Here is a 19,307-nt window from a genome sequence, read left to right as displayed (position 1 = left end):
TTCTAACAATCCAACAGCATCAATTAACAACATTTAATCTGCATCAATGTTAATTTTACGTCACAACTCTCTACTCTTTCCGAATGTAGAAATTACATCAGCTGTAATGTAGAAAAAGACATAACATCATAAAAACAGTAAACAACTTGTTGAAAACAAACCTCACCTTGTAAAAGTTTAGTTTCTTGAGGTAAGTATCTGCATTTCCACCTTCACAGGTAGACTTTATAATTACCATCAAATTTTGCTCAAGACTATCAGCTGCGGGAAGCACAGAGACGGCATCCTCAGTAAGGTGCTCAGCACTATCGAGGAATGGTTTCTGAAGAAATCATTATAGTTAGACGTCCATACTACTTGAATGTCTGACAAATATAAACATTCAAATGAGTTCACCAGTTTGATGCCATAAAGCTTGTGAATTAGAGATGCTGAAACAGCATTAGCATTGCGATGTCGCTGGATCAAGATGGGTGTATAAACGGTTGTATCTTTTTTCTGAAGCTTCTCTGTCTGCTCAGCAAGTAATGCTAAGGGATGTTCATTTGTTTTATCAGAAAATGTTTCAACATCCTGGACAACCTGAAGAACACAAATCAGATGCAACAAGGAAACTCCTCTCATTTTTTTTTGATAAGAAACTAATATATATTGATAAAATTTAGTTAAATATTACAACATTAAGTGGACAAGCCATCCACAAATCGTGGTAAATGAAAAAGATTACAGCCTCAACTTTCAAGAATCAACAGAGGATAAAACACCAATCCCTAACAAGATCTGATAACATTAAATGGCTAAAAGCCGGAATCGCAACTGTCCATCTTGCCACTCTGATCTTAATTGTTTCCCACAGATTATCTGAAGTCTCTTCTATGTCGCTGAATATCCTGTTGTTTCGTTCGAGCCATATCGACCAAAATAAGCAATGAATTATGATCAGCCAGAACTGGTTTAGGCTTTTCCCTTTGAGATAGCAATGATCCATAAGGTACATATCGCCTGATTTGAAGGGAACGGTCCATTGAAATCCCAAGTGTTGCATGACTTTGTTCCAAATACTTGTCGTGTAAGAGCAATGAACCAAAATGTGATCCTGTTCTTCGATATCTTGTTTACACAATACACACCACTGAGGACATAATTCATGATGAGGATTCCTAATCTGCAGCTTGTCGTTCGTCTGCAATTTCCCCAACGCGACTATCCACGAGAACACTTTCACCTTATGAGGGATTGGCACTTTCCAGATTTTATCGATGAAAGGAAAAGATGAGGTAGAGCTACTGTTGAAAAAAGAAGAGTAAAAAGAATTAACTGAGAAAAGACCCGAAGCATCTCCCAACCAAACCCTGAAGTCCCTAACCCCGACACTCACAGTAACCGAATGCAACACTCCAGATAAATTTGTGAACTCTTCTAATTCTGCATCGTGCAACCCTCTTCTAAAGCTCACCTCCCACTGAACTGGAGATAGACCTAAACTGTCTGGGACGGAGTAAAAATGATTTACTGTTTTGTTCTTAGACTCTGAAAGAAGATAAAGAAGAGGAAAACACTCTCTCAAAGGAGACAAACCCACCCACCTATCCTCCCAAAACCTCAATAAATTTCCACCCTTAATAACCGAGCCAATCAAATTCCAGCAAAGTGAATGAGTCCGAGAGATATACTTCCATGGGCTTCTAAACGTCAAATTCCTTGCCTCGCACAAATCCCATCCGTTACTCTGTACTCCATAAATACTGCCAACAACTTGTTTCCACAACGGGCTTTCCTCAATTGCACCTCTCCACCACCATTTTCCGAGTAGTGCTTTGTTCCTAAGAAGTAAATTACCTAGTCCTAGCCCACCTTGTTCTTTAGGTTCTCCTTGTAATATTGGAAATTGACAGCAAACTGTAGCAATAGGTTCTGGGAAACTATTGTCGTGTGGTGCTAATCAAGGGATAACTAGAGAAGAAGAAGCATTATCAAATTATAAAGCCAAATGTAGAAGCTGGAAATAGAGCTATAAGTCAAAAGTTAGGGAAGTTATCCATAATTGAATCCTTTATGGAATTTACTGAAGATTAAGCAGATAAATCCCAAAATTGTTGCCACACATAATTTTAATTTGTCGAAGCCATACATATTTATGGTATCCATCAAGGTGGTTTTCATGCAGGACGATGTAGATTCTTGGAAACACCAGTTTTGTGTTCAAAAATTAAACTAGGTTAATATACTAAATGTCAAAGAAAAATCAGTGTTTGAGAGTGATGGAAGTCAAAAAAGCAGTATTTGAGAGTGATGGAGACAAATCTCCAGGGCCGGACGGGTTTACACTAGCCTTTTTCCAAAATAATTGGGACACAGTCAAGGGGGACCTATTAAAAGTCTTTGCTGAATTTTTTGAAGGAGGGATTGTGAATGGGATTACAAACGAAATGTATATTTGCCTCATTCCTAAGAAACAAGATGCGATTAGGATCACTGATTTTCGGCCCATTAGCTTGACAACTAGTTTGTACAAGATTCTGGCTAAAGTGTTGACAAACTGAATGAAGAAAATTTTGCACGGTACAATTGCCGAAAATCAATGTGCTTTTATCAAAAGGAGGCAAATCATGGATTGTTGCCTAATTGCCAACGAGGTGGTGGAGGAGTATCGTAAGAAGAAAAAAAGGGTTGGGTGCTAAAAATTGATTTGGAAAAGGCTTATGACAACGTCGACCGAAGATTCCTTGATTACGTGTTACACAAAAAAGGGTTTGGAATTAGATGGAGGAAATGGATTAGAGGGTGCGTGTCTAACGTTTCTTTTTCGATTTTTATCAACGGTAAGCCGAGGGGCAAATTTCGAGAGGAAAGAGGAATTCGACAAGGGGATCTGCTCTCCCCTTTTCTTTTCAATATAGTGGCTGATGTTTTGGGGAGATTAGTTGACAAAGCTAAGGTTATGGATGAAGTGAGAGGATTAGTGGTGGGAAAAGAAAATTTCGAAATCTCGCATATACAATTCGCGGATGACACGTTTATGGTACAGACAAAGAGGCACGTGATGAGAATAGTTGATTTAATCAAATATTTCGGTCTAAAATCGGGGTTGAAGATTAACTTTGAAAAAAGTGTTATTTTGGGGCTCAACTTCGAGGATGACGAGGTGGTGAGTTTGGCTCGAACGATTGGTTGTAAAAATTCCGTGTGGCCGATTAAGTATCTCGGTCTACCGTTGGGAGGTAAGCCTATGAATCTCGAGTTTTGGGAACCGGTCATATACAAGATGTCAAAAAACTAGCAAGTTGGAAAAAGGCGTTCTTATCAAAAGGGGGACGTCTCACGTTGATAAAGTTTGTCTTAAGTGCAATGCCTTCCTATTACATGTCTTTGTTCCGGGTGCCAGGCACAGTGGCCGCAAAAATGGAAAAAATGATGCATGATTTTTTATGGGATGGAATGGATGGGGATAAGCATTGTCATGTTGTTGGATGGGAGCAGGTTTGTAAACCAAAGGATAGGGGAGGTTTTGGTTTGGGGAATATCGGCTTCAGAAACAAAGCACTACTAGGAAAGTGGTGGTGGAGAGGCACAAAGGAAAAGGAAGCACTGTGGATAAAAGTTATAAAGAGCATCTACGGTCTTCAGGATAATGGATGGGATTTGGGATTAGCCAGCAGGAATGCAACATTCAGAAGCCCTTGGAAATTTATTTCCCGTTCTTTCCCGACAATTCATCTTCTGTGTGGATCGGTTTGAGAGGGGGTAATTTTATAAGGTTTTGGGAGGATGTTTGGGTTGAAGATGGTCCTTCTTTCATTTTTAGGTTTCTTTCTTTGTTTAGGATTTGTACCGAGATTAATAAACCTATTCGTAGTTTTTTAGAGGTTGTCAGTGTTGGAGTCATGGTTACTTACCAATGGGATGTGCGTTCTAGGAGAAATCTTAAATATGTAGAGTTAGGGGAGTTTGCTTCTCTTGTGGGTATTTAAATACGGTAAGGTTACGTGTGGGTTCAGAGGATTTCAGGGTTTGGTTGGGGGATTCTACGGGCTTATTCTCGGTCAGATCTTTTTACGATTCTTTCTTTCCTATCCATATTTTTCCTTTGTTCGCTTGTCACGATCATATTTGGAAAGTACCTATCCCCCAGAAGATTCAGATATTCTCGTGGATGGTGGCTTTGGGAAAACTTCCGACAGCTGATTCGGTGCAAAGAAGATGGCCAACTTGTGCGTTAAGTCCGAACTGGTGTACGTTGTGCCACGACCACGATGAGACTCAGGACCATTTGTTGATACATTGCTCTTTTTCACGAGGATTATGGTCTATGGTCATGAAACAACTAGGATGTTATTGGGTGTTTCCGCTAAGGGCACGGGATATGTTCATTATTGAGCCGGGTATATTATCGGGGTCAAAGGTTAAGAGATTTTGGTATGTGATCGTTCAGTTTTCGTTTTGGACGATCTGGCTTGAAAGGAATAACAGAATTTTCAACGACAAGGCCACCGATATCAATGAAGTTTGGGAGATCAACAAATTCACAGTTGCGGGATCGACAACAAAGATCAAAGACTTCAATCATTTATCGATATCAGATGTTGTTAGGGATTGGAAGTTTTTAATGTCTTAACGACAATGTATTAGTTTTTTTAATTTGCGTACTACTCATCCGCTGTTTTTGTAACAAGAATTTATTATTATATAAAAGTTGTGTTTCCTATCAAAAAAAAAAAAGAAAAATCAGAAACAAAAATTCTAGTACCAGGCATTATTTCCGCAACATCCTTGACCAAAACTTCCACATAATAAAAAATAAAATACAAAATATATTCATACAACTTACTCTAGCGAATGCATTTTTTATTGACGATGTCACGTATAACTCTATCTGCTCTACATCTGTGAGAGGTGCTGACTGTGCTGCCTATGAGAAAGTTGAGAGTAGTTCAGCACTATAACAAATAACTCAATGACATGCATGAATAAGTGACACTTCCTCATTCAAATGTCTCATTTTTTTAATCATCATTTTTTACATATAGAGAGATTTGCTTCAATTAAAAGTCTCTTTTTTGTCCTACATTTCCGCTAAACACACGCACACAAATTTTCTGGAGAGATCTTTGTATAATGTTTAAAACTTTTAATTCGATTAGAACCAAATAGATGTATTACTATTCAATGACATGGTTATAGAGTCCTGCATAAAACTTTGGCATTCTAACATGATGTCAAATGCTAAATTATTGGAAAATCCCATGTGCTGAAAATATAGACATTACGACTCCCCAAATAAAAATAAAATCATGAAATTAACAAACAAATAAGTAGTACCAACTCAGGTTCTTCAAGAAGAAGCCTCCGAACAATCATGGAAACAGAAACTGCATCTTCAAACAATTTTGATCCCTACAAGAGATAAGAGAAGTGACATGAGTAAATATTTTATCGTCGTAATAATTTCAAAGAGAATAAGCAAATACAAGAGACAGAAGTTCTCAAATTTCATTGAAATTTATGCAATCTGTAAACAAGTAAGATTCCAGCATGTCGCCCTTCGTTATCCAGGTTTCTTTGTAAAACATACACGAGGCAATCATTCCAAATACTGCTGCCCAGATCTCTGTAAACAAGTAAGATTCCAGCATGTCGCCCTTCGTTATCCAGGTTTCTTTGTAAAACATACACGAGGCAATCATTCCAAATACTGCTGCCCAGATCTAGCTTTCTACAGCCTATGAGGACAATGTGTCGTAGTTTCTTAAAACTCTTTCTTCTTCTTGTAGCTATATGTTTTGATTGAATTAGAGAACTGCCAAGTACAGAACGTGCGTGCTAGTGCATCAATAAATTCTGACATTTCCTATATGAATTGTGCTAAATATCTCAAGTAGTCTTTTTGTCTATATGGGAACAGAAATGCTACTTACATAACAATATTAAAGAAAAGAGAAATAACAACTAACGTGGTCACACTAAAAACATTTAGTTAGACAATTTCACCGGTGAGCCAGTTAATCAGGTCAAATTAACCCGTGAACACCAATTGAGGAGAATCTGCAGCCGTATTGTTTGACATAAACATTTCTCAGTCAGTAAATATAGGACAAACGTTTGTCGTTACATCAGTAGGCCTATAACTGGTGATAACCCTACAACTCAAAATCTTATTGTTCTACGATGTACTCAGTCCCATAACAACACGAGCAAATGTACAGCAAATCATTAATATTCACTTCTAGTCATCAAATAAGTAGAACATTCATTATTGAGGTATTTCACTAAGGTTTACAAGTTATTCTCAAAGAGTTTCTCAACATTTTTTAACCTTGAAAGACATCCCAGCCTAGAAAAACCAAACAAAAACACATGGTCGCAAGAAAATTTTGAATTTTTATAGATCTTTTTATAAAAATCTGTGATTGGCGCAACTGCAAACCGCAATTGGCAAAAATGTGAATGTAAGATATTAGGAAGAGAACTATATGTTAGCAACAAAGAATGCATAAACTTTGATCACATAAGTCATGTAAAGACAAATCAACTTAAAAACATATGTTTTTTTCTGAATGACCTCAGCAAAGTGAAGATGGTAATCAGCCAGCCTAGTATCAGCCCATTTTTGAATAGGTAAAAGGAATGACTGCAAGAAAGTCAACTCCTGAAACCTTTTCTCGCTCTCAACTTTGCAGCTCAAGCTTCTCAAGTGCACCCTTTCCTGTGGGCCCCGTTGATCTTTCAAAGGAATTTTCTTCAACTGTTCAATGGCGTGCCGCAGGATACCTAGCTCTCCGGTAATGAGAAACTGCAGTATGCATAGGAGACTGAATTGATCAGGTATCAAAAAAGTATTCCACGGGATATAACCGTGCGAAAAACAAATTAAAGGTGTGGAACATGCCTTGTCAGGGTGCAGCATGCAACAAAACCATACTAGGAGTATGGCATCAGAAAAAACAGAAGTTCATAAAGAACACACAGAATGTTCAAGGAGTTCAACAGAAATGAAGATGCCACTTACAGCTACCAAAAATTAAAATATGACATTGTCTAGTTCTTTTTTTTTTATAAGAAACGATATTTTATTAATGATAATGTAAGAACAAATTACATCAGTAGACTAGCGGTCCACTATATCATGAAGTACATATCACGAAATTGTTTTAATAATACACAAAAGCCCAATCTCGCAATATATCTAATATCGAGACATTCTTGAAATCTTCATGAGTACCGATCCACATAGCTACTGTGATCTTGATTTTTTCCCAACAATGTTTTCTAGTTACTTCCTTGTCATCAAAAATTCTTCTATTTCTTTCCAACCATACTATCCAACATATGCATTGAACCACGACTTGCCAAAAAGTTCTTCCCCTCTTACCAGTTAGTTGTCCCAAGTCCATAGCAAATAAATCCCTTGTTGACTTCGGCAACACCCAAACCAATTCAAGTTCTTGCAAAGCTTTAGCCCACAATCCGTTCGTGAATGGACAATGTATGAGCATATGATCCTGAGTTTCTGTGTCATTTCTACACAACACACCAGTTTGGGCAAATAGCAATGGAGGGCCACCTTATTTGCATCATCTCCGACGTCGGTAGCTTACCTTGAGTTGCTGTCCGTGAGAATACTTGAATTTTTTTGGAACCGGAACCTTCCAAATTTGATTGAAAAGAGGAAAAATCGGAAAACGACTAGGAGGAAAAAAAAGACTCGAAGAATGATTTGACCGAAAAAGCCCAGAATAATCCCCTCTCCACACTCGGAAATCATCTACCTCTTGGATCAACCTAATTCTCTCTAACAAACCTAGTAGCTCGGACAACTGAAAAAGTTCATCTCTGACTGCCCTCCTTCCTCGGAGATAATTCAAAAAAGTCCCCTAAATCTTCGAGTTCCATGGAATGCGGAGTCGACTCATCGGAAGTTACTGAAATATGACTGTCACCATCACTGGTTTCGCATCCTTCGTCTGAATTGTCATCCATTGCTTCTTTTAATAATTTGTGCTCCCATTTCCCATCATCTCCCTCAAGTGTTTGTATCCCATCCTCGATGAGCGTAAGATTTGGAATTCCTCGCTGTCTGGAGTTAAGTGACTTTTTTTTTGACTTCACATGTTTCCTATGATAAACAAACTCAAAATTTCTTTCTTTTGGACTAATCTCCTCCTGTGTGTGGTTAATCGTCCCTTTCGCAAATTCACCCTCTCCTTTCGGTCTTAATTTTTTAAGGATCTTGACTTGCCGTCCTGGATGCCATGGTTCAGAAATGCAGCCTCTTCCATCTAAGTTTTGTATTGTGCCCTCAATCTCTTGTCCTTTGGAATTAACTGTGATGTCCGAACTCAATTTTTGAGCTTTATGCTTAAGCCCGCAGGATCCATCTTCATTTGTTAATTGCTGATGTTTTAGTTTTTCCGAATCCATTTTCCCATTGTCACTTTTAGGTACTACGTAGCTACCGTTCCCATTGAATCTTTTCGTTGTACCCCATCCCGCCAACACTCTAGCACCGTTAACCACCACTTGTGTATAAGATCTTTTTTCATAAGTTTCATACGCTGCTATGTTGACCGAATCCACTACAATACGAATATCCATTGGTCCTCTTTGAGTCGAGATCTTCATATTTCTATTGATGAACCCGCCTTCAAGTCCCACCACTTTGATTTTTGCCGCTGACAAATCTTTTAGTTGAATAGTATCTTGACTGATGCTCAACAAGCCTCCACATTGCTCTCCTATGCTTTTGAGAAGATTAGTGGTCCATAAGTCCCAAGGTAACCCCAATAATCGCACCCAACTATTACATCATTCAAACACTTCAAGATTGATTTGCGGCCTCCATCTCTCAAATGACAAGGTAACTTCTTTCTCCCGAAAGCATTTCTTCAATCGCAGATAAAAGGAGGCATCATCTTCGTTGTGTGGCCACCATATTGCTTTGTTGGCTTGAAATGGAAATATTTCAACAATCCTCTGGACCGCCTTCCCAAGCGTGAGGCGCACCAAATCCCACGATGTATTGGCACATTCCTTTGATATGGTGATAGCTTTACTCCAATCCTTAACCATACATGGTGGTAATTGATCATATGCATCAGCGTCTATAACCCCTTATTTAATGTGGTTCGGGCACAAGTTATCAAGCTTTTGTGATTGTTCCATAGGTTTCCTTCCATCACTAATGCGCATTACATGATCCTTTCTTTTCTTCATAAATGTGGACAGATTATGTGCCACCCTTTTCCAACCCCAATCGAAACGCCCACTTGGTATGATGATGCGCTGCCTCTTTCCTTTCCAGATAATTTTGGAGACTTCGAGATAGCTTCCTCGGCCATTCACAATTTTCTGCATAGATATTACTGCTTCTCTTCCTCTGAATATATTGAACTTAGGACATGATTGAGGCTTGTTGATGTATTCCCACAATTTCATCAATCCAATCTAAACTTTCCAAATCCACTTCCAGCTCATAGCTCGCATTTCTAGTTCTCTCCATCACACACAGTAAATCCCCTCCTACCACTGCTTATAAGAAACAATTTTTGCTCTATTTTAACCTCGCAAGCTGTCCTGAAATTATGACGATTCATCCCTCTGTTCATGACTAATGAATTAGCTGTGGTTACTGTAATGGTTATCGAATAGGTTAGTAGGTTTTTGGCAGTGGATTTTTATGATAAAAATCGGACGAAGAGGGGACCAGAAAAAATTGAATCGCGCAACTGAAATATTTGAAATGGCATTAGGAGTTCAAAGAAGTTCGGTTATAATCGGTGATGAAACTAGGTAATCGGAGAAGATAATATGCAGAGATGGCTGCCAGCAAAGATAAAGAGCATGTTGCGACACATTTACAGCTAGGAAGGCGAGAAAAAGTGTGAAGGTAGAGGCCGCCGACGGCCGGCGCGGTCACTGAGGAAAGGAGCGATCGACAAAACTCAGGGATAGAAGATGGTGATTGAACAAGGAAGAACCCGAATGCTTGAGGAAAAAGTGAGGAAGAGAGCATTTTCAAATTCTCACTCTAGGTTTTTTTTTTATGGCTTAATAATTTTCACATTGTCTAGTTCTCTGTTTCATAATGAGTAATCGTCTTTAACAAATTATTTGACCTCAGAAAAAACACAAAAAAATCTTAGGACTACATAGCAGGGTAATTAGCTTTTTTATTGACTACAATCTAGAGTTTTGGCGAGCAAGTGAATAACAAATCTAACTTATGATATTAAGAACACAGATTTATATTTGTTTCATAGGAGTACGAACGGGTTCCACACATGTTTTTCCCCATCCCATATGTGTGGAACAAATGCTCATCTTGGTACCCAAAGGAAGTTCAAACTTTCATGGACAAATAATATGTTATAGAACTACAGAAGCCAGAAAGAAAGAGTTTGATATTCAGTGAGAAGTATCAAATACTTGCCATAAATAACATTTCGAACATCTTCTGCATTGATGGAACTGTGATGCCTCTAAAAATAGTTGGTACTTTAGTATTTATATATATCACCATATCTGACTAGTGTTTTTGTTGGTGTGAACGTTTTCTACTTCAGAAGAAAAGCAAATTTCTCATACGATGGATCCTATGACCTACAGGCTCATTTGCGAAATGAAGTCAGTATATTTGTACTTAGCTATGACTAGAACTATTAATATGCTAAAATGACAGCAGGTGTCTGAAACTAAATTCCAAGATGAATTCTAATTTACTTTTCATCTAATGCCTTGCAGCAGCTTCATAGTAGTCTGGCACAGCGATAAATAGCCCGACTTTGGAAGTCCTTCAGACAGTCTCCAACAATTTCAACTCCTATTTATCTATGAAATTTCATAAATTGCACCCATACTTTCCACTAGGGAGATTACTGGATTTTACCACTCGGTTCAGAGTTCAGAACAACACAGCTAACCCTGTAAAACCATACTGCTATTTTAGAGTTCCCCCACTTCTCCTCGTGTTCACCTTCCCTGGAAGCTAGTCACAAAATGGAATTCCCTGTGGCACAAGGGCATTTTTAACAATCCACAAACCAAAACGAGTCACAAACTCAACCAGTTTCCATCATTGCCTGGTAATTCTATCACCTAATTGTGAAAAATAGATAAATCCAGCCCAACAATCATATAGACTAGTAACTGTGGCACACGTGTTGCGTGTGTCCTGAATACATGTGGCTAATATATTAAATATTCATGATATTACTACATAATGACGTCACAACATAAAGAAGAGAGTTTATTTTTCACGGTGGCTAGTTTGGAGAAGAAATAATATTATTTTCACGTGAGCAGTTTCCTTATGACGGTGAATATAATATTATTTGTTAAGAAAAAATATAATATAAAAAATGAGAAAGGGTAAAATAGGAAAGAAAGTTGGTGTCCTCATAGAACGGTTATTATTAGGGATTCAACTATAATAAAATAGTAAATAGTAAATATAAAAAATTAAAAAGGGGAAAACAGGAAAGAAAGTTGGTGTCCTCATAGAGCGGTTATTATTAGGGCCTCATACTTAATATAATAGTATAGATTAGCCAAAAAAATCCTTGTGCTTCAGAACTTTGTAACCGCCCAACTCCATTTTGAAATGCCCACAAGATCACCCAATGAATTAAAGCCTAAACATCCACAAAGAACCCAGCAAACTTCTTTAGCATTTAAATAAATTATCATCCTCACAGGTGGATCACTAACTCTTTGTTCTCATCCTGTGTGTCAAGGGTAGTTATTTCATGTTCAATTGCTGGAATAAGAGCAATATATGATCATAGCCAATACAGAACTACAAGAAACGCAAGAGGAAGTAAATAGAAACAAACAAAAAGAGCATGAGAACAAATCAAACTAGAGTAAAGAAAGAAATCACGCAGAAATGGAAAAGAAATATTGGAAGGGGGGGAGACAATATGCCATCATCATTCAACAGCACAGCTTTGAAAGTCATGCATTGAGACAAATATAATCGCATAATACTGACTTCAGTGAACAAAACTTTAATTCTGATACCTGCCGAAATAACACCCATGCATAGCAAGTATAATGAATGGTTTCAGTAATTCCTAAAAGACGCCAGGTTGACTTGAAAAGCTCCAACATTTCTTCCACTTCCTGTCCCAAAGAATTTATGTTTTTCCAAGAAAAATACAGATGCATTTAGAGTAAGTAGATTTTCCCCTAATAAGCATACAAATAGATTGAATCTTGATTCGTTTTTTTTTTTTGGCCGGGTTGAGATAACTTTCCCGGGGACTGCCAGTGATACACGTAGTTCTGATACTTTAAAGAATGCCTCTGGGAACAATATAGTTTACCAGCTCGCCTAAAACCCTACAACTTAATTTTCAAAATAGTTGCAAAGATAGTTATGATAAGTGACCTCCACTCACCTCTGCAAGTTTTCCCTCATCCAAAACATCAAAAACACTGACCAGCAGTTGCTCATACAATTTGACATTCAGGTGGTAACCGTCTGCCCAGTGACATATTTCACCAGTTAAGTCGCCTCTTGCAGGCCTCTCTGCCAGTGGAATAGCAATATTCCTCAGGGATTTTAAACATTCTATACGCTGAAGCTCGCCTGTAGCTGATGGAAGAGACTGAGACAAAAAAAATATAGGAATATATAATTGTAGGTACCAAAACAATAAGGTGAATGCTTAGTGCAGAACCCCCAAAACCTTAATATCTAGCATACAGGACATGTGGTTAAGAATCATAACTCATTTGAAGCTGTAAACCATTGGACTGATGGTGCAAACATTTGCCCTTAACAGCCTGAGGAGTAATTAAATAACTGATCAAAGTTATCAGAAGGCTCCTTATGGAATCACATGAAAATCAAAGCTGAAGAAGTAGAAATATGGAAAGAACGGGATGTAAAGTTAATATCAAAATAAGAGAAAGGGAAAAGGAAACAATAGAAGATCTATACTGGTTAACAAAATCACGCCAGGAGATAATTAGGATTTAAAGCTACTTCCAGTTGATCGGAAAGAAATTCATACGGAAAAGAGCAAATATGCGAGGCATATAGTCCACGCTTACACTAGGAGAAGTAAGTCGAAAATTAAGTTCATCCTAAATGAAGTACATGTCATATGCAGAAAATAAAATTGAAAAATTACAAAACATGGCAGATAATTGTCAATATCTAGGAATGAAGAGTAACACACCTCAGATTCTTCAATCTTTGCCAGAAGAACTCTTAAATCGCTTGCTTTTCTCCCAGATTCTCCAAATCCGACAACAGGGTGATTAACAAGTCCCTCCTCCAACATATTTAACTGAACTGACACGAATCAAAACTTATCAAAATGGCAACACAAGTTATATCGAATAGTTACAGAATGCACAATACATAGTAACTGACTGTCACTCAAAAGATGCAGCGAGCAACTTAGAATCCCACCCCAAATAGGAAAAGTAAACCCAAACCCCTAAAAACCACAAACTCTAAAAGAGCACAAGGAAAAAAAGGCAAGGACAGAGAGAAGATAAATGTGGGGTGGGGGAGAGTGAGATAGAGAAAGGGAGAACGAGAGAGAGGAACATCTAAAAAGAGCAGGGAGATAGAGTTCTCACTTGTCTTTTTTGCCATTTTATGTAAGACTTTTTATCAGAAAGTTCTGTGCGTGACATGCAACAAAGCAATTCCAATGGAATCAACAGAGTATCCATTCTTTTTCCAACTTTTCCTACCATGGCACTGAGAAGTGCCTGTCTTGTTCTAATGTCAGTTTCCACAGAAATCTGTACGTCAGAATTGGCAAAATATAGATACATCATCAGCAAACAAAAAGACTAGGCTTCAGAAGCATGAAAATTTATGTTGCTGTAACCAGTTTTACAAAGATGATAAAAGAGTAAAGTTTGGTTGTTGAATGTCAGAACCATATCATTTCTATATTCCACATACATTTTTAGCATGAGAGCAGAAACTGGATGAGCAGGCACATGCTTCTTGTCTTGAAAATTCAAACAATGTTCTCATTTATTTTAAAGGAATCTTAGATATTAAATTTGATATTAATCAGAGTAATTACAAAAGTAGAAGAATTTAAATTGGTTTTTTTTCATTTAGAATATGATGTCAAGCTCAAGCTTTTAGCCAGCAGAAGCCATTTTTTATTCACATATCATGGCATTCTCTCGAAACAGGTTCCATACAAGGACCAAAACCCTCAAGAGATAAGATGCAGGGTATGCATATAGGTGGTCTCAAAATGAGGAGTTACAATCGTCAAACGACAGAGTTAGAAATGAGAACACTTATTTTCATCATAACATAGCATTTGTTTCCTTCTAAGAGAGCCTATGTATTTAGTCAGTACCAATCAAAAAACTCAGGCAATACTCTTTTCTCTTCTTCTCATTCTCCTTCCAACAGCTGTACAACATTTTATAAACAATAGACTATGCCATTACTTAACCTTAAACAAATTTATTTGTGTTGCTAAACTCCTGGTAAAAAATTATCTTTAGTCCTTATAATCATTCATAAGCCTCTCAGGTTCATACATAAATGGTAATCAAATTTAAAATTTTGAATTTGTCCAGTACTTGAACCATTATTCCTTATATATTGCTAAGGGATGAAATTTAAGAACAAGATGAAAAACTTAGCGAATTAAACACTAATTTCACAGTTCTCTTAATTGGTAAATTTCTGGCTCCCAATTTTTTTAATAGGAAACTATAATATATTTATTAAATAGAAACATAAATTACAAAAGACGGACAAGAGATCCGCACAGAAGGAAAAAAGACAAGAAAAATCCTTTGCTAACTCAAACACAAATAAAACTCCAACTTCTCGCTAAATCTAAATTCGATAAGTTCTTGAAATCTGCATGCTTCTCTGTCCAACTAAATGCACGAATCTTAATCTTTTCCTAAACATCTTCAGTCGAGTCTACTAAACCACAAAAAATTCGTCTATTCCGCTCCAACCATATTATTGTCCAAAAAGTTCTAGTCCCCTTACCCAAATAGCGTTCAAGATTTGCCTCAAAAAACTCGAGCAATGATCTTGGAACTACCCATACAAACTCATTTCCTCCAAAGCTTTGAACCAAAAAATGCTCATGAAAGAACATTAATTAAATATACAATCCTGAAATTTTAATGCAAAAATGAATATCTTTTATTTAAAGGTTAGGACCTCAAAACCAAATATCAGCAAGCTATCATTCTGGAAGCTGAAACTTGCAACTAATATAAGAAAATGTGCCAATTTCTATTCCACTTGACAGCAAACCAAACAGTAACCCAACAGTTCAACCTATCAAAAGATAAATACGAAAATGACAATATATCAAGGAAATTATTATAGATTGACATTTCACGGCGCTACCAATTAATTATCGTAGTCTTGACCCAAGCTCACAGAGTTGAAAGGTGAAAGCGCCAAAATTAAGTGAGGACTAAATTTAACTACTAATACAAGCACTAAACAAACTACATCGAAAAAGCTACTTCTTTGAAACCACAATCTGAAGATCAGAACTTGTCTAACTAAGACCTCTCTGATCCAATCGATCATAGGCCCTCTGCATATAAAGGTTTCAAAGTTCCAATGAAACTAAAAGAACATGAAATCTCTCTCCCATAACAACTAGATAACCAGGCTCCAAAATATGTGGGAAAATGTGGAACAAAAAACATTTTAACTTACCTCCATCTGAACACGCATAGTCTCCAACAGGCCAACCAAGCCATGAGAACTCTGTGATTGCAACACAACATGGTCACTCTTACTACGTCCTAGTTTCTTCATCAATCTAGACTTTGTGTCTTTCTTTTTTTCCTTGGACGGAACAATAAGCCCCCTGTTGCATGACCAAACTATTAATGCAAAACTATTCATTTTTTATATGGCAGGAGTCAGAAAGTACGATACCCTGAAGCTCCAGCAGCAGCAAGGAGGATTTCATAAGCAGTTTCACGCAGGTCATCATCTGCAATGCCTGTGATGAAATAAACAAACAAAATTGTTAAACCACACAAGATTGATTTTACTCTACTTCCGTCTGCCTTGGAGAAAAGTTTAATTAAACTTCATTGCTACAATACAAGAAAGTTGGGACTGAGACCTGCGGTCAACCCACTCATATCGTATAAGGAGATGGTGTCTTTAAAAAAAATGCTAAACACGAGAGATTTAGACATTGATGAATGGTTCGACTCTATTAACAACAAATTTTCTTTGGCAAAAGCGATGCAAGGAAAAATTATGAAAACAGCAACTAAATAAGAACTTTTAAATAAGACCTTTATTAAACATGTTCACCTGTAGTAAATGAAGGCAATTCCAAAACAACATCTGAGGCATCATTTAGAACTCGTCTTGAATATCTATGGCTTTCAACCTCAACATCATCGTCGAAATCATCGATGTCATCCACTGTTAACTCTTTAAGGTGTGAGGAATTAAGAGACTGGGACTTTGACAGGCTAGGTAGTTCTTCTAGTTGTTCATTGTCGAGAGGCTCCGAAACTGCAAGGTTGGACAAAATTGGTGTAGGAACCACAACGGGAGCAGACGGGGGTGGTCTTCGAGGAGGAGGGCCTGAAGATTCGGGATCTGTGGCTAGAAAGAAGTCATCGGAGGAACCTGCATTACTCTTTTTCAAATATAAACAAATTTATTTAGGATACAGATATATTCTTCAATTCATTAACAAAATAAATTAAAAGACTAGATCCACCAATGACAGAAACACGTGGAAAGAGTTTGCCTCTAAAAGAAAAATGTTGGATACGACATACAGCCAATTGATACATCACACTAAGGTCTAAGGGTGATGTGGATGGGAAAAATTCAATTGGGAATAAGTGAAACATGCACTGCAAATAGTTCAACATGAGAAAGAAGCTCATAGATCAAAGCTTACCATACTTGGGAAAAAAGTGCCATCGTGGTAATCTCTAATAGCTTCTGAAAGTTCAAGCATACCACCTAAATTTATCAACCCAAAACATAAGGCAACAAATGTCATGTGTATAAGCTTATTGTTTCATCTCTTAAGAAGTAAAGTCGAGAGAAAAGATAAATGGCGAATAATTATAATTGCAATCATCACCTTTCTTGGCACAACTGAGAACATAATCAACACTGACTTGATCCAAATCCACATCATCCAATGAGACAGCACCGGGTGGCATTACTACCTTCTTTATCAGACTGCCAGAGAGTATAAAATCTAGGAGTACCCGCCGATCACGCCGATATCTTTGCAGAATTTCAACTTCATTCTCACTATTTTAAGTGAAAAAATAACCATTTATTTACTCGAGGAAATGCCACTCCTCTACGTTTCTTATTAATAATCATAAAAATCTATTTCTAATACTCAGATTATATTTATAATCACTCTAGAAACCAAGAATCTGAAATCGAGGCTCCCAAGAAAATGCAATTTTTAATAAATGACAGCTTAGAAAATGTTAACGGCGAAGCATACAGAAGAAAAAAAGATGAAAGAACTGTAAATGACAGTGAAAAACGAAACATCCCCCTGTTTTTATCTGATCATCGAGACACATAAACACTCATACCCTTGCTGGAAACTCAGAAATCGAGAAATTTAAAGTATCATATCCATAATGGCAATCCAGAAATTAGGATTTAAGAATGCACATACTCATCCATGGTTGCTGGAGGATATTCCTAGCTAATTGAACCTTCCTTGCAGCTCCCTGAACAAGATTCAAGCAACTCTTCGCTAAATGAAATCTCTACGAAAAGATGGGCAAGTTAGCAGCTAATTTGAATTGGGTTTTGGGATTTCTTCGAAGTCAAAGGCAATGCATTTGAACTGCAAAACCCCGATAAGTCTGCGAACGGGATTTGATCCGGAATGCCGCAATCTTGGAATTATTTTAGTGAATTAGGTGGTTTAATTATAATTAAGCGGGTGGGTGGGGGGAGTGTCAAAGCTGTTTCCGAATTATTATAATGGGAAGTGCCGACGCTGTTTCCGCCAATCCGGTGGGCGGCTCTTTTCTCTGTCCTTATCTTTTTAAATAATAGGTAATTTATATTTTTTTTAAAAATAAAAGCTCACTTTATTTCTTTTTATAAAATCTTTATTTGTTTCATAATTGATGGTTTAGTTCTCAAAATAATAAATCAAAGTTGTGTATATAGATGTTGATCCACTTTTCTTTCATATGGTAAATCTATCATTAAACAAATTAAATTATTACTTAGATTTAGAGTTATAATATTTAAATTAGAAGCAAGAACATAAATATGTCTCGACGAGACGACCATGTCAAGCAGATCCGAGATAGGTCCTGAGATTTGATGGACCTGTCCTAGACCCGCCTCGCCATTCCATGTAGATGTAGATATAAGTATACATATGCATGTACTCGTATTATTAAAAATCTATTTAAATTTTTATTTGTTTAATAATGTATCATTAATCCCTAATTCAAGTTCATAATATTTTTATGATTGAAATAATTGTCTTTTATAATGATGTGTTTAAAATTAAAATATATAAATTATAAATTTTATGTTTCATAGATTTTTAATGGATAATACATTTTTTCTAATATTATTAATGTAAAATAGAAAAGTATTATTTATTAATTTTTAAACGTTTTATTGTATGATGATTAAGATAAGAATAAATACTTTTCATTAAATATTTTCAAAATTTCTTAATATGATTAAAAATGATTTCATTTTTCTAAAAAGAGTAGAGCTCAAATTATTGTACGAGACGAGCTCGATTTTACCCGTAAGCCAGTTTTGGACAAACAAGGGACTTTTAAAATATCAAATGTATTATTTTTGAAAAGTGCTTTTTATAAACTTTTACTGTTTAATTAAATAATTGTTATTGAGCTAAATTTAACTAAATTGAGTGGGCTCAATTGCTCCTAAGTTTGCAAGCCCAAAACTCAAGTCCATTAACATGTTAATTAAAAACATTTTAAATAAGGTAAACCAAGTGTTTTTCACACCATAATTCACACCTTAAACAAGCCGAAACACACACTTGCACACACTAGAATTTTCGAAAATAAGGAAAAGAGAAAATCTAGGATTCTTCGTCGCTCGTTCGTCCTTCATCGCCGACGATCACGTATTTGAGCATTTTAAACGTAAAGGCACGTTTTCTAAGCTCTTTTATGCATCATTCAAATCATAATATGCATGTTTCAATTTTTGCATGAAAAATATTTACGTTTGATGGTTTAAATTTTTTGTCAAATATTTTCAAAAGTTTCAACGTTTTTACGTATATATGATCATATTATGATTTCCAACGAGTACGCTGCCAAAG

At 36.7% G+C, this 19,307-nt stretch overlaps 1 protein-coding gene across 2 annotated transcripts in view; it reads right to left on the bottom strand.

The window, feature by feature from the left end:
- Positions 1-17,957, bottom strand: part of LOC140809607 (protein unc-13 homolog) — a 44,122-nt gene extending 26,165 nt beyond the window's left edge. The window contains exons 1-15 of one of the 2 annotated variants that reach the window (XM_073167296.1): positions 17,652-17,957; positions 17,091-17,266; positions 16,907-16,966; positions 16,298-16,621; positions 15,908-15,974; positions 15,683-15,836; positions 13,591-13,758; positions 13,182-13,292; positions 12,396-12,605; positions 12,016-12,117; positions 6,560-6,790; positions 5,320-5,394; positions 4,829-4,909; positions 397-582; positions 167-322 (exon numbers count right to left, since the gene is read on the bottom strand). In XM_073167296.1, the coding sequence (XP_073023397.1) occupies positions 167-322; positions 397-582; positions 4,829-4,909; positions 5,320-5,394; positions 6,560-6,790; positions 12,016-12,117; positions 12,396-12,605; positions 13,182-13,292; positions 13,591-13,758; positions 15,683-15,836; positions 15,908-15,974; positions 16,298-16,621; positions 16,907-16,966; positions 17,091-17,266; positions 17,652-17,659 (2,109 nt within the window). In that variant the 5' untranslated portion in view covers positions 17,660-17,957. Of the gene's footprint in view, positions 1-166; positions 323-396; positions 583-4,828; positions 4,910-5,319; positions 5,395-6,559; positions 6,791-12,015; positions 12,118-12,395; positions 12,606-13,181; positions 13,293-13,590; positions 13,759-15,682; positions 15,837-15,907; positions 15,975-16,297; positions 16,632-16,901; positions 16,967-17,090; positions 17,267-17,651 lie in introns of both variants that reach the window. The other variant, XM_073167295.1, reaches the window with a different exon arrangement.
- Positions 17,958-19,307: the final 1,350 nt, after the last annotated feature.

This window comes from Primulina eburnea, chromosome 13 (genome assembly GCF_022965805.1).
Source record: "Primulina eburnea isolate SZY01 chromosome 13, ASM2296580v1, whole genome shotgun sequence".
Classification (NCBI taxonomy): Eukaryota; Viridiplantae; Streptophyta; class Magnoliopsida; order Lamiales; family Gesneriaceae; genus Primulina; species Primulina eburnea.
The sequence above is the reverse complement of the archived record's forward strand: the minus strand, read 5'-3'. Positions and strand labels throughout refer to the sequence as shown.